The sequence below is a fragment of the Hydra vulgaris genome, chromosome 11, assembly GCF_038396675.1.
Source record: "Hydra vulgaris chromosome 11, alternate assembly HydraT2T_AEP".
Taxonomy (NCBI): domain Eukaryota; kingdom Metazoa; phylum Cnidaria; class Hydrozoa; order Anthoathecata; family Hydridae; genus Hydra; species Hydra vulgaris.
Window position 1 is genome coordinate 54,102,501 of NC_088930.1, and position 15,357 is coordinate 54,117,857.

A 15,357-nucleotide genomic window follows, 5' to 3' on the forward strand; every position below is an offset into this window, starting at 1 on the left:
TACCTGTTACTGTAGAATTAAAAAAAAAATTTATTTTTACATCGAAAAAAATATCTTGTGCACTCAAAAAAAGTATTTTGAATACATTAAATCTTTATCAACAGAAGCTGAATACTCTTTTTTTTTCAAATATCTTTATATCCAACAATGCTGCAAGCAACCATAATTAGAGTTGGAAGTTACTGGAAGAGAAAAGATGAACAGTAAAATAATGAGACTTAATTGAAACATGAGTCAATTGAATTTTAATTAGCTATGTAGAGCAGTGCCCATTATAGTATTTATTGAAATGAAAAAGAGAAGCAACATTATGACAATGTGAAATTGATTCAAGGTTGGCTGCAAGTGTAGGTCTAACTATGCTTAGAATGCGTATTTTGAATCTGATCTCACTTCTGTAACTGATTGGGGCTCACAGTGGCTTGTAAATATTAACTCCAACAAAACTCAGTTATTTACTACAAACAACTATCACAGTATTGTTGACATTCCTATATTGATGAATGGCAACTCTCTCACTGAGTCATCTTCTTTAGGTTTTCTTGGATTATCATTTCATGGACCTTTCATGAAAGCCATATATACAATCGATTGCTAAATTAGCATCTGCTAAGGTTGCTTCACTTTATCATGCTCGCCATTTTCTCTCTCCTGATTCCTTTCTCTACCTCTACAAATCTCTTATTTGCCCCTGTATGGAATACTGTTGTCATATTTGGGCTGGTTCTTCTAATGATACTCTTTCTCTTCTAGACAAGGTCCAAAAACGCATTGTGAACGTAGTTGGACTTGGTCTCTGCCAAGGTTGAGCCTCTTTCCCACTGTCGTAAAGTTGCATCTTTGTCGTAAAGTTGCATCAACTCTTTTTTCTACTAATACTATTATGGCCACTGCTCAAAGGAGCTTTCATCTCTAGTTCCATCAACCAAAACTCATTCTCGCTTGACTCGTTATTCATCAAAGTTTTATTCTTTTATTGTATCTGCCCCTGCGCGCTCCAAAAACTTTTAGTCTAACTTTTTTCCCTGCTCTTCAAAATGTTTTAGTTGTCTAATTTTTCGGATTTCAACCCTCTCTAACACCTTCATGTTTACTTGACTCATACAACCTTTAACATTTTAAGTCTTCTGTCAACCATTTTCTTGCTCTATAACTCTATTCTTTTTTCTAGTAACTCTCAACTTAATAGTGGTTGCTTGCAGCTTTGTTGGGAATGAGTCAGAATTAAAAAACAAAACAAAAAAAAAAAAAAAAACAAGCTTTGAATAGAAAATCAACATTTTGGCTTATAAAATCAAAATGATACATGTACTAATAAAATAATTATATTAAAAATTCTTGGTATTACATAGTCAAACACTCAGAAAACTATTATTTTGAAAATAGCCACTAAATATTACAGTAATCGGTAATGTTTTGAAATATAAGTAACAAATAACAAAATTTAATCTAAAAAATTTAAACTAAAACTGCCATAAATCTTTAACCAGTTAACCAATCAGACTGAAATTTTTTCTAGAGTTTGATGTGCCCATAGGCTACATTTGCACTAATTTTTATCAAATTTTATAAAGTTGTTTTCATTTCAAAGGTGTTTTTATTGGCACACTACAAAGTCAAAATTTCACTCAATTTGAACATTCAAATTAATTATTTTTCACAGGGTACTTAAATGTGTATGCTATCTTTCCATTTGTGGCGTTATTAGCTCAGCTAGGTTGGCATTATAAGGATCCATGAAAATTGTGATACTTTAATATAATATTAAATGTTATAAATTTTTTCATCTTTTTTTTTAATTTTACAAAAAGGCATGATAATAAAACATGCTGTCTTCTACTTACCTCAGTCATATTGTAAAAATACATATAAGAGCTTCAAAACGAATCAATGGATTATATGATCAACCTTATGAATAAAGAGTGTTGGCGTTGAATATGACAACTGTAAAATACAGGCTACTTAATCAACGTCTATAAATGGTGCAAAAATAACAATAGTGATAGAAGTCTTTTTGAAATAGATAACCAATTTATTACTCCTGGTCATGTATATAAACTAAAAAACAATCTTCACAATTAAATTTACGTATGAACTTTTTTTCTCTAAGAATAATAAATAAAAAGAACTCTCTTCCTAATGACATTGTATCAGCATTATCTTTAAAAACGTTTAAGCTGCTTCTAGACAATCATCTAAAAAATGAATGGCTTATCTAAGACTAATCCACATTTTATTTTCTATTAGTTATACAAACTCTGTTATTTTCAAGTATTATATAACTAGGTTGACAGGCAGTTGATGTCTACACAATTTATTGTAAAACCCTAATGTTAAAAAAATATGAATAGCATTGTAAAATGCGTGCATATTGACAAAAAAAATAAAAAAATAAAAAAATCACATTAAAGATACCACAAATAAAGCAAATGTAATATAAGCTTAAAAAACATTAAGGACAAAATCTGCTTTTATTAGATTGTGTACAACCTATAATCAACTTTATTTAGAAAATTGTACATCTGATTTAAATTCTTTAAAAAAAAGACAAAGGCTTTGGACACTGTATAGAAAGGAAAAATTTGTATCAGAAATAAAAAAATCTAGATTACATAGTCTGAGTCATCATAGTCTACAAATTCTTGAATAATGAAATGAAACCATTATTTTTTTAAATTCTATTTTATTATAGGTAATCAGTGGTGTTTATGTGGTCTGGACCACTCCTCCCCCCCCCCCCACTCACTAAGGTGAGGGGGAGGGGGAGGGGGAGCACCAATCAAATTCAACTTACTTTTAGTAATTTAATTAACTTTTGTTAATTCCCTTTTAAGACCATTAAATTGTATATTTGCTGGAAAATCTAGCACACATTTTTGATAGTTACTATAAAAATTTGAATCTTATGGTAAAAACATGAAAAAATGCAATAAAGATCTAATGGCCTTAACTGTATATTCATTAGAAAATGAATTATGTATGTTTCATGCTAGAAAATGAATATTTATATATTTGTAAGTTGGTTGCTCTTCTTCCCCCTTTGATTGGTGCAACCCCAAACCCCCTCCCCTTAGTGAGTGGGGGGGGGGGAGGGGGAGGGGAGGAGTACAGACCACATAAACACCGCTGATAACCTATAATAAAATAGAATTTAAAGAAATAATGGTTTCATTTTGAAATTTATTTAGATATTTAGGTATTAAGTACCTAAATATCTAAATTAATTTAGAGACCTTTATTTGAACCATATTGAAGGTCTCTAAAAACTTACTGCCCCCTTTATTTGTGCCCCTATCTACTATAAAGACCAGATCAAGGAGAGGACAACCGATCATACTTTTCCTTTTATTAAGGAATGACTTATAATTAGTTGCACCCTTTACATAGGCCAGTTGACAGATTAGAGGGGCACCGGTTTCTATTAACACATACAACCGTTGATGATTGAAAAATAGAGTCATATAAAAATGCTGGCATTTTTGGTCTTATATGCTAATGGTCTTATATGCTGTTAATCTTAGATCAAAACAAAGTGTTAGAAATATTTACAACCATCTCAAAATGGCTGAAAATTGGACATTTTAGGCGAGTGGACATTTTGCTTTTAGATATATTTAAGTTCTGAACTGCAACAAGCTGCCTATTTTTTGCCCGTTTATTGCAGACAGTAGTAGCTAATCAGAAAGGCTATCTGTAAAGACTTGTGGATTTTATTATGATTTTTTCCAAAGTTGAGGAGGTCATAATTTTTCTTTAATTTTACACAAATTAATAAAAACCACTTTTTTAAAGAGAGAACTATCCAGAAAATAGTTCTAGAAAAAATGAGTCACTTGTTGAAAGTGAGAAAAAAGTTATACAGCTCTAAAGTAGTCTGTTTTGACCATTTGTAAATCGAGGGGGCCACTGTATCATGTTTGTAAGGCTATAATTTCCAAACCGTTGTACTTGGAAGTTTGAAATTTCAAATTTAACCTATCTACATGATGCACATAACAATGTGTAAAAATCAGGAAAATCAGAGATCGTGCCCCACAAAGTTTTGTTTAAATTGGTTGAAATATAATGATTTGACCCTATTATACTCTCTTTTTTTATTATTATTTTTACTAATTGTTTGTAAATGCAGTTTATTAGTAAATATAGGGTTACCAGAAATTCTGGCACTCATTTTTATTAGTTTATTAGACTTAAGAAAATGTATTATCTGTCAATATTTTTGTTTCCATTTCATTCCTATGTCAATTCTTATTCGTATTCAAGCATTTTTTTATTTAAATCTATTTTATTTTTAGGATGAACTGGAGTTTTAGTGGATGCACTGGAGCAGAGATAGCAAAAAGACTTAAAATTCCTTGAAGAACTGTCTATAACAATTTGAAACATTTCAAGGAGACAGGCAGCACTCAAGACAAGCCTAGAAATGGAAGACCACCGACATCAAGTAGCAAAATTATTATCAAAAAAGTGCATGATTCGTCGAAATCCAAGGAGGTCGATGAGAAAAATGGCAAATGATTTGCAAATAGGTCGTGAATCCCTGAGAAAAATATGCAAGGATAAGCTAAAACTTATCCCATACAAGATCCAAAAAGCTCATCTTCTCACAGGCAATATGAAGAAATAAAGAATGGAAAGATGCAAGCTTTTGTTCAAACATTTTTCTTCAGCCACTCAGGAATTGTTTTCACTGATGAATGTTTATTCAATGTTGAAGCTTTCTTAAACCATCAAAATGATCAGATATTGTCTAGAAGTATTAGTGATGCAAACATGAAAGGTAGAATCGCTTCTCGTTCAGGACATCCGCAATCTGTTATGGTTTTTGAAGGGATAACTTCAGATGGCAAAACTCCGTTAGTTTTTGTGGATTTTGGAGTTAAAATTAATAGCCAAAACTATTTAAACGATGTCCTTATAAAAGAAGTACTTCCATAGTCCCAATCACACTTTGGTACAAAGCCCTGGACATTTCAACAGGATTCAGCTCCTGCCCACAAGGCAAAAATTGTTCAAGGGTGGTGCATAAACAATTTTCCAGATTTTATCAGCGCCCAAGAATGGCCTCCCTACTCGCCAGATCTCAACCCGTTGGATTATTCCATGTGGTCAGTTTTGAAGACCAAGGCATGTTCTATCCCTCATAGGAATTTGAACTCTTTGAACCGAGCACTTCAGAAGGAATGGAATAATCTTTCTCCAGAATACCAGCGCGCCGCAGTCAATAATTTCCCCAAGAGACTTAGGGCCTGTATCAAAGCTAAAGACGGTTATTTTAAAATCTAATGTTGTAATGTGATTGTTAGTTGTTAGAATAAAGTTTATTTTTAATCTTATTCACCTTTTTTTATATTTAGTCATTTTTATGGCAATTTTACTATGTGCCAGAACTTTCTGGTCACCCTGTATATTATGAACAAAATAACTCAAAAGATACACATCATATATTATAATATATATTTTTTCTTTCTATATTGTTATACTATATAAGTTACATAATTTTTGTCTTTAGTCTTTTTAGAACATTTTAAGCAAGTAATGTTTTATTTTTTAGAGCAGTTAGAGCGAGCTTTTTAGTAAGTTCAAGTTTATTTATAGTACATAGTAGTTTATTTATTGTCTATATTAGTAAGTTTATTTATAGTTTATATTAGTAAGTTTATTTATAGATTATAGATTAGGATAAATAAGAATAAAAAAATTTATTAGAAAGGCAAGCTGACAGCGACTTAGGTAAGTTTTTATCATTTAGATTTTATTTAAGTACAAATGTTGCATTAGCAATTTTATTGTATGTAATTTTATCTCAATTTTTATTTTTAGACAGACAGATAAAACTCAGTAAGGACTTAGATTTTGTAGATTTAAGAGCTTCTTTTTAATATTCTTTTAAATCATTGAATGTTTTATATATTTTAATAATTTTTGTCATTTAGGTGTGGTATCATCAGCAGGTGTATCAGCAAATAGTAATGTCTTTTTAACTTCAGTTGCATCAGTCACAGCGGGTAACTTAGTACATTTATTTTGATACTTGAATTACATTTGTTACTTAAATTTTCAAGCAATAAATATTGTTTATTTCAACATTATTGTCAGGATTATATAAATAAGCTTTTTACTTGATAATTTATTTTAGTTGCTTCTGGATCAACTTTAAGTAATGGTAACTCATTAATTCATTTTTAATTATAGATAAATGTAGATAGAAAAATGTAAGTTGGAAATTTTTGTAGATTTGAGAGCAGTAAGCTTTTTTCTAAAGGATCTTTCTATTTTTGGATTAAATCCACTATCACTACATTTGTTCTATTTTTATATAAAGTACTTTGATAATTTTTGTCATTTTGGGGTTTATTACTTTTCTGTTTTTTATTTAATAAAAAAACAAGCAAAACTATTTCTTTCATTTAGCTTCATTGACTTCATTATCCAGTAATTGAATAATTTTCTTTTGGTAGTTTTTCATTTGGGGAAAACACTTTTAAAATATTATAATAGCGTCTTAATTTTTTTAGATAGCAATAATGTATTAAGTAAGTTTGATTTTATAATTAAGATTTTCTTTTTCACTTTTTTTTTTAAAAATAAATTAAATTAAAAATGTTTTTTCTATTTTAAATCTGAAGCAACAGCTTCGTAAACAAGAATATATTGTATAAATAAATAAAGATATATATCTTTAATTGTTGGTTATATATGAATATATTTAATTGTTAATATATTTAATATATATATATATATATATATATATATATATATATATATATATATATATATATATATATATATATATATATATATATATATATATATATATATATATGTATATATATATATATATATATATATATATATATATATATATATATATATATATATATATATATATATATTTATATATATATATATATATATATATATATATATATATATATATATATATATATATATATATATATATATATATATATACACATATACAACCCTCAGAATTAAGCTTGACATTCGGCAATGCCAAAATAAGTGTTTGATGTTGGCAAAAAATTGCCGACCTCTTTTCTATGTTTTATGGTAAGACCTTTGCACTGAATTTTTTTTGCCGACCTGATCCCGACCTCTAAAATATTGAGGTTGGCAAATTATTGCTAACCTCAATTTTCCTAATTTCCAGGGTTATATATATATATATATATATATATATATATATATATATATATATATATATATATATATATATATATATATATATATATATATATATATATATATATATATATATATATATATATATATATATATATATATATATATATATATAGTTTGTTGCATTTGGGAAGCACAGAAGGAAAAAAGTGATCTTACGCCAACACATACGTCACTTTTAATTACTTTTGACTTTCGTCCAACATTTGGTGTTGGACGAAAGTCAAAACCATTAATTTAATTACAAATTAATTGTTTTTAAAAAAAACCACAAAAACGCAAATTTAATTGACCAGAATGTTTTTAAAAACATTCTGAATGTTTTTAACAATATAAACAATATTTTTAATTTTATTTTTTTTAATAAAACAGTCTATTCTAATCTTTAATATATTTTATATATATATATATATATATATATATATATATATATATATATATATATATATATATATATATATATATATATATATAATATATTAAAGATTAGAATAGACTGTTATACTAAAAATTAGCCTATTAATATTTAGAATCTTTAATTTTTGGTTAAGTCTTTTTAAATTTTTATTATTATTATTTTTTTTAGTTCTCCTTCAAAGGCGAGTTGGTAAGTTAGGCATATTGTTATTAATTTAGTTTGTAATTTAGTTTAAACTATTAATATTTTGATAAAGTCTTCACAACTTTTTTTTTTTACTATTTTTTAAAATTTTTCTTACTTATGTAAATGTACTTATGTTATGTACTTATATACATGAACTTATGTAAAAAAATTCAAATGTTCATATATTTACAAATTTTTTCCATCTAGATGAGTTGTCAAATGGCAAAGGTGAAATTTCATTTAAAATGTCTTTTGTACGTGTTTTTATTTATCTTTTAGCAAGCAAGAAGAATATTTAGGTTTTGGTTTTTTTTTTGTTTAGATAAAACACTAAACGGTAATTATAAGTTCTCAATAGCTATAATATTTGCTTGATTATAAGTAATACATTTTCTAAATTATAATTTTGCTTCATCAGTTAAAATTAAAATTTTAAAATTCAGTTAAAAAAATATATCAATTTTTCTTTCAGCAAAAGAAGCCCGGACCTTTGACCCATCGGTCATTTCAGAGGTGGATTCAGTATTCAGGGTCTGACCACTCATCATTTAGATGGGGTGGCTAATACCCCTCATACAGGAGTCGAAGGTCCGGCAGAATAATTAAAAACTTTCATGTCTAAAATTAAAAAAAAATGTTATTTGTAGACATGAAAGTTTTTGTGTGTATATATATATATATATATTTGTTTTTTGTATATTTATATGTATATATATATGTGTGTATATATATATATATTTGTTTTTTCTTTTGTGTACAGTGTGTGTGTGTGTGTGTGTGTATTTACACATAAAATTTTTTTTTTGTAAATAATTTTTGCTCTCCTTCTACAGTAAGTTAGGGTAGATTAGGGTAATATAAGCACCTTAAGCAGATTTGGAATATTTTCATATATAATTATGCTGGATCCAAAATTTTTGCGAATAATCAATTTTTAGGGATCCCTACTCATGATTCACTTAGATATTTGGGTACCCAAAATTTTTTCTTAAAAACACAGAGATTTTAAAAAAGTAGCAAAAGTGCTCATATTACCCACACCACTTGGTAATATGAGCACTTTAAATTAGCTCAAAAAAATAACATTAATTGAATTAAAAAATACCAACCTGACAATTAGAAAAATTTCTTTTTAATCGAAAACATAATCTAATTTTTGGCATAAACTTGAATTAAAAAAAAAAAGACCTCAATATCTCCTACTTCTGTTTTTAAATATATTTTGTGTTGCATAATTTATGGACAATCCCTTACTGCTATATATTTAATGTCTGTTGTCTGGCCTTTTATAGTTATATGTATATAGAAATATATGTGATCCTACAAATATCTTAAGCTATTTGCTAATGCTTTGCGTAATTGTTGTGATGTTATTGTTGTAATGTTTTGCAATGATAGACAGCTTGGCTTACCTTCCCGTTGGTGTCTATCATTAAAAATGATTACAGGTAGTTTCACTATTTTCTATTAATCATTCACTAAAAGCCAAGATAACACTTGATATTACTATAGTACAATTTTTATGCCTCATATTATTATTTTTTTATCTTTAGTGTTATTAATAATTTTGCTCTTTGAATGAAATTAGTTAAATGAGTTGGCTTTTCATTAAAAGATATTGATTTCAAAATTGAACACTATGGTCAAAATGCTCTGGGTTAAGTAGTATTTAAAAATCCGGTTTCTATTTTGTTCTTTTTTAATTTTTACTAATTTACTTTTCTATAACTTCCTGATAATATAGAATCACGTAAATTTTCAAACATGTTTAATTATCATCCCTATCAGTAATAATTATTTTTAATTATTTTAATATGGTTTTCTTTACAATAGGCTATGCTTGGCTCCTCGGTCCTGTAGATGGCGGCTGATACAACTGATTTAGAAAAGTGCCTTCAACGTTAATTGTTTTTTAAGAAAAATGTGTTTTATAAAGGACTTTTTTTTTATAGATATACTTTTGTTACATTTTTAATTACATATCATGTAAATTAATTTGTTTTACAAAAAAAGTAAACACAAGTTTAAATATACTTTTTACAGCTGTTTTATATGGTTTTAACATCTGTTTTATAATCTTTTCAGCTCATAATGCTGGGTGAATAAAAAAAGCAACTGCTTTTACTCAGTGCTTTTAGATTGCTCATCTTTATGTGAATACATTTATCGATTTTAATCAAATAAAAGTAAAGCATAAGCGTTTTTGTCACGAAGCGTAACAACGAAGCGTAACAACGAAGCATAACAACGAAGCATAACAACGAAGCGTAACAACGAAGCGTAACACGAAACAATTACTTCAAGAATGTAGACTAAAAGTGTTCTTGAATAAAAGAATTTCACACAAGTTGACAAGTTATATTAATAAGTTATATTAATAAGTTATATTAATAAGTTATATTAACATACAAGTTAAGGTATAATTTTTGTGAATATTTATTTTTTAAGCTTTACTTATCACTCTTAGAAAAAAAAAGAACAGTTTAAAAAAAATTAGAAACTACTTAGTTAAGAGTAAAATTAAGAGGAAGAAAAGGGAAAATATATTCCCGTTATTTTACTTGGATGATTTATGCATATAATTCAAGTCATATTTTAACATAACGATTTTGTTGTGATTTGCAAAAGATTTTACAAAGCAACTATATAAGTATGTAGCCTGCTATATATTTACCTAGAACCGATGAAAAAATAAAACAACCCGTTTTTTGCCTACCAATATTAAATATATTTTAATAATATAAATAATTATAATACAATATTTTTGAAATAAATTTTTATAAAATATTTGACGCTACTGTTAGTGATGTAAAAACAAAAGTTGCAAAAGTTAAAAAAATTTAAACTAAATACATTACTTAATTTAAGCAAAATCAAGTCAGCTTTAATTTAATTTGTAGGATAGCCTGCACAGTCGCAAGGAAAAATTAATCCAAGTTTTTATTTGGCTGTAATTTTTTAAATTTTATTTTAGGATATAACTACTATATTGCCTGCTATATAGCTTTTAAATAACTCAATATATAAGTACTATATCACCTGCGGAGTACCTGTCCACTATATAGCTTTTATACAAATGCTACAACATAACCTGTTATATAGCTACTATCTAGCCCACTCATAACTTCTATATAGCTACTACTTAAACATGTAGCCCGCTTTATATCTATTTATAAAATATAATAATACAATGTGTTAAATCAAGTATGCTACACTAATTTTAGTGATGTAAAAGCAAAAGCTGCAAAAGCAACAAAATCAATTTAAATAAAAAATAGTAACTTTAAATGAATTATATAAACTCATTTTTGCAATATCAAAATAAAAGTTGTAATGTTACTTTAACATCAAAAGATATCAAATAAATTGAAATGGCATTTTTTTTAGTATTTAAAAATGTTTTTTTTTTTTACTAAACCCACCATAAATCTTTATTAAATCTTTTTTTGTAATTTTTTTTTTTGCAAAGATCACTTTAACAAAGATTATAAATGTTATTTTTTTACTTTTTTTTATGTAACATTCACGTAACGAGTTTACCTCGGAAAATAAAAATTTCCACAGACAGACAACCATTACGCTTTAATAATACCAGTGGGATATTAAACCTTATGCAAGTTTGGTGCCTAGTGATATTTTATCACCGCTCTATTAGCACCTTTAGGTAGTGTCCTTTTACTTTTATTGGTTGTTTACTTTTTTTGACAAACAGCTTCTACTTTAGAAAACATTTTAATAAAGATTATTTTATTTTGTGACATCATAACTTAATTTTACGCATTAGAGGTAAGTGATAACAACTTTAACTCGTTTAGTTTATGATTATATTGCCTAAATAGGTGAAACAAATGTACTTTTACTAAATTAACAAAATAATATTGAAATTCAAATTGTATTCACATTTTGTTCAATCTTGATTTGAAAAAAAAAATGTTGACAAAGAGATAGTTGATCCTTTAAAAGAGGAGGTACTTGATCTCAGAATCAACTATCCTGTATTTAGGCCTAGTCTGGAAGGTATTCAATCGCACTCCATTATATGATCATACATATTATATTTTGATAATTTGACCATAGCTATTAAAAAGTTTAAAAACTTAAAGATATAAAAAAGAGCTGAAACTAAAACTAAGCAAAACTAAAATTAAAATTTAAGTGATGATTAAGAGTATGATCTTTCCAGCTCTCTGGATATCAGCTGTGGCCTTAATTTCCTTTCACACCATCAACTCATTAATGATGCAGATTCTTAGCATGACAAAAATATTTCGGTCAAGTTTTCTATTTAAAAAATAGTCAAGTTTTATGTTAAGAAAGTTTTATGTCTTAAACAAAATACCTTGAAATTTAACCCTTAAAGAGGATAGGACTAGAGGGAAGCTGTTTCACTTTCCAACAGTTAAGAACATCAGCCAAGTAGAAGTTGATATATAAATGCTGCCATAGCCATTTGTCAGTGGAAGAACTTGAACTACTGGCATTATAAAATTTAAAAATAGATTTCATGCTAATTTTTTATTTTAAAATATTGTTTTTTTGGCTCTATTTCTAGATCTCCTTTTTTTGTTTAATAAAGTAGGTGCTCAATTTGCATAAATGTTTGATTTAATTACTTATGTTATTTTGATGTGGGATAATTTTATTTATATAAGATCAAGTATCACACTTGTGGGAATCAAGTACCCCCATAACGACATATATACTTGTGATACTTGATCCCTGTCAGTGGGCTACACAAACTGATCTAGCTTATTTGTTTTGCATGAAGTTTTTGATTTAAAAATAGCGGTAATGAATTTGATTGAAAAATCATGATTTCTAACTCATGATCTGATTACTTAATAATTACACAGTAGTATTTTGTGTTATTACTGCATAATTTAGAACTTTTTCCAGCCCCAGATTGGAAGGTTTTCAAGCCCCAGATCACCTTCATTTGATGCTTCATAAAGGAAGTCACAAATATTTTTTATATATTAGCTGTTTCAATTGCTGCAAATTCTGACCGAGGTGTTAAATTTCTAGGTGCATTTGCTACACCCTAATTGTCAGTTTCATTTAGGATCTTCAGCAGAGCCTTGCTGTCTTTGCCTTTGACCCAATTTTTGCAACATTTTTTTACATATAGATATTATACTTCGTCGAGAAACTTTTCAATATGATTGTCATTCACATTTCATTTTTAGTAATGTTATGGCAAGAGAAATATTCAACTCTTTTCATTTTGTAAATTTGGCTTTCAGGTTTATATAAATAGTTAAATAAGTTTTAACCTTTTGGTCAATATGCCATTTTTTATGCTAGTGTGTTTCTAATAACATTACTCAAACTTATTAAATAAGTTTTTTTAATTGATTTATGACTAAAATTCATATTATATATTCATGATAAAGTATATGATAGATATAACCAAGTTTAAACATTGAAAAACATCAAGACTTGATATTTTTCAGTGTTTAATAAACTTTTTGTTAATACTCAATTTAAGTATTAATAAAATAACTAATAACTATACAACAAGTTACTAAAAACTAAATAATATGGTAATTAGTACTATAAAATTAAGCAATTAATGTTACATAATACAGTTTTTAGCAATAAAAACATTACCGTTAAAGTGGAAACAACCATTTGATCTTTAGAAGACTTTCCAATCCTATTTAACATCTCTTAAACTAACAATTATTCATTGAAGAGTAGATTTAATGACGCATTCAAATTTATGGAAAAGCATATTAATTACACAATTTTCCTTAAGTACGCTGTTACTCAAGTATTATTATTCTCAATATCAGTCAGCGTCGTTTAAAAGTTGCTTTATTTAGTGTTAAATAGCTAATAAAACTGTTAAAGCGCTAAAACGGTAAGTTACAAGTTGAAGTTTATGTCAATAATCCTTTTTTTTTTTTAAGTTGGTTGAATTTAAACACGATCTTAAATAACAAACGATCGTGTCACGCATAAATTAATAATATAAACTTTGGTTCTATATTATATAGAACCAAAGTTTTTATTATTAAATTTGTATGTATAATACATATACACTGCTGATTTTTTCAGTAGAAATTATTTTTACATCAGGTTATTTATACCACTATTTCTAGAAAGTTTGCATGAGATTTGTTATTTCACATGACCACGACATCATGTAAAACAAGTTAACAAACAAGTGAACAAAGCTTCAGAAAAATTGACTTATCGTGTTTTTATTCATCTCGGAATGTGCGTAGCAATGACTTTGTCTTAGCTTAGAGTTTTCGCAAGAACATGCTCACTGAAAAATGCTAGAAGACTGGTTGAATCAACTGTGTTTTATTGATGAAGTTAGAGCAAGAAGATCGCATTCTGGAGAGATTCTCAATAAAAACCTTAATAAACTTCATCTCATGATTTAATAAAATGTTTACTAATTGAAATAAGGCACTGACAAAATTTATTGCTTATGAGCTTTGCAAGAAGAGATTTTACTTCGTTTAATCAGCATCTAGATCAAAATCGCGAAGCAACTGCAAAGTTACATAAATTTCCTCGGATTGCTTAACCAACGACTTCACAGCCTTTATTTCCTTGCGTCGTGTCGAGTTAAAGAGGTTTGATAAATGGGACAAACCAGTCGTCACGGTCAAGGTTTTGTATCATATAGGGCTTCCACTAAAAGATTGTATAGCAACTGCACTTGGCCTCAGCGAAATGAATACTAAAAGTATGAGCGCTAACTAGCAGAGAACTGTAGAGAGATTAAGAATCTTTCTGAAGTATGATTGTTTGTACTCTTTTGATCACATTTTGGTAATGCTGTTTTGTTGAAATACTTAATTCCTGATATCTCGTGAGCAATAAGCTAAACGAGTAACCAAGTAGTTTTTATTTTAAAATAAGTAGTTTAACAAACAAATGTCCAATAAATGTTTTTTAATCAAAATTAAATTGTTCAACCTCCACCTGGGTGAAAAGTACCTAATAATCACATCCTTGCGACGACCCCGTATATTTATTAGCATATTAAACATTAAATTTATCGACAGATTTTAAGAATCTTTTAATAGTCTTATAACGTTTAAATTGTTTCGCCCTACCCAAAAGGAGTGTTGTATACTTCGAATGTTCATACCTTTCCATAATTTTTTAGCATACTATACTTGACTTTAAATCATTGACAAATTTTGAACTTCATTTAGTTGTTAATTAAAATTCAAAATCTGTCAATAAACAAAATCTGTCAATAAATTTAAGTTTAATTTAAACTAATAATCTTTAATGCTCAAAATTGAACTTAAGCGTCGCTTTATTCTGACAGGTTAAATAAAAATGTTTTCATTTGTTTCTGTAGACAACTTAATGTTTTCATTTCGTTTTGTTAAAAATATAACATTTTTATTTTGTTAAAAACTTCATGTTTTCATTTCGATTTGTTAAAAACTTTAGCACACGTAGTTTCAGCAGTTTAAAGTGCTGACAATTTTGTTAATAACGTTTTTTATATACCTATATATCTTTCATTACTGCTACTGTGTTGCTAATGTTGTTAGTATAATGTTGCTATGGAA

The 15,357-nt window shown here is 27.4% G+C and overlaps 1 protein-coding gene and 1 long non-coding RNA gene across 2 annotated transcripts in view; one reads left to right on the forward strand and one right to left on the reverse strand.

The window, feature by feature from the left end:
- LOC105843431 (uncharacterized) overlaps positions 1–13,871 on the reverse strand; it is a 16,873-nt gene extending 3,002 nt beyond the window's left edge. The window contains exon 1 of the mRNA XM_065809217.1: positions 13,421–13,871. Coding sequence (XP_065665289.1) covers positions 13,421–13,477 — 57 coding nt within the window. The 5' untranslated portion in view covers positions 13,478–13,871. The remainder of the gene's footprint in view (positions 1–13,420) is intronic.
- Positions 13,545–14,663, forward strand: LOC136086758 (uncharacterized). Its single transcript, XR_010641555.1, has 2 exons — positions 13,545–13,673; positions 13,915–14,663. It is a non-coding gene; the product is annotated as an uncharacterized LOC136086758 (long non-coding RNA).
- Positions 14,664–15,357: the final 694 nt, after the last annotated feature.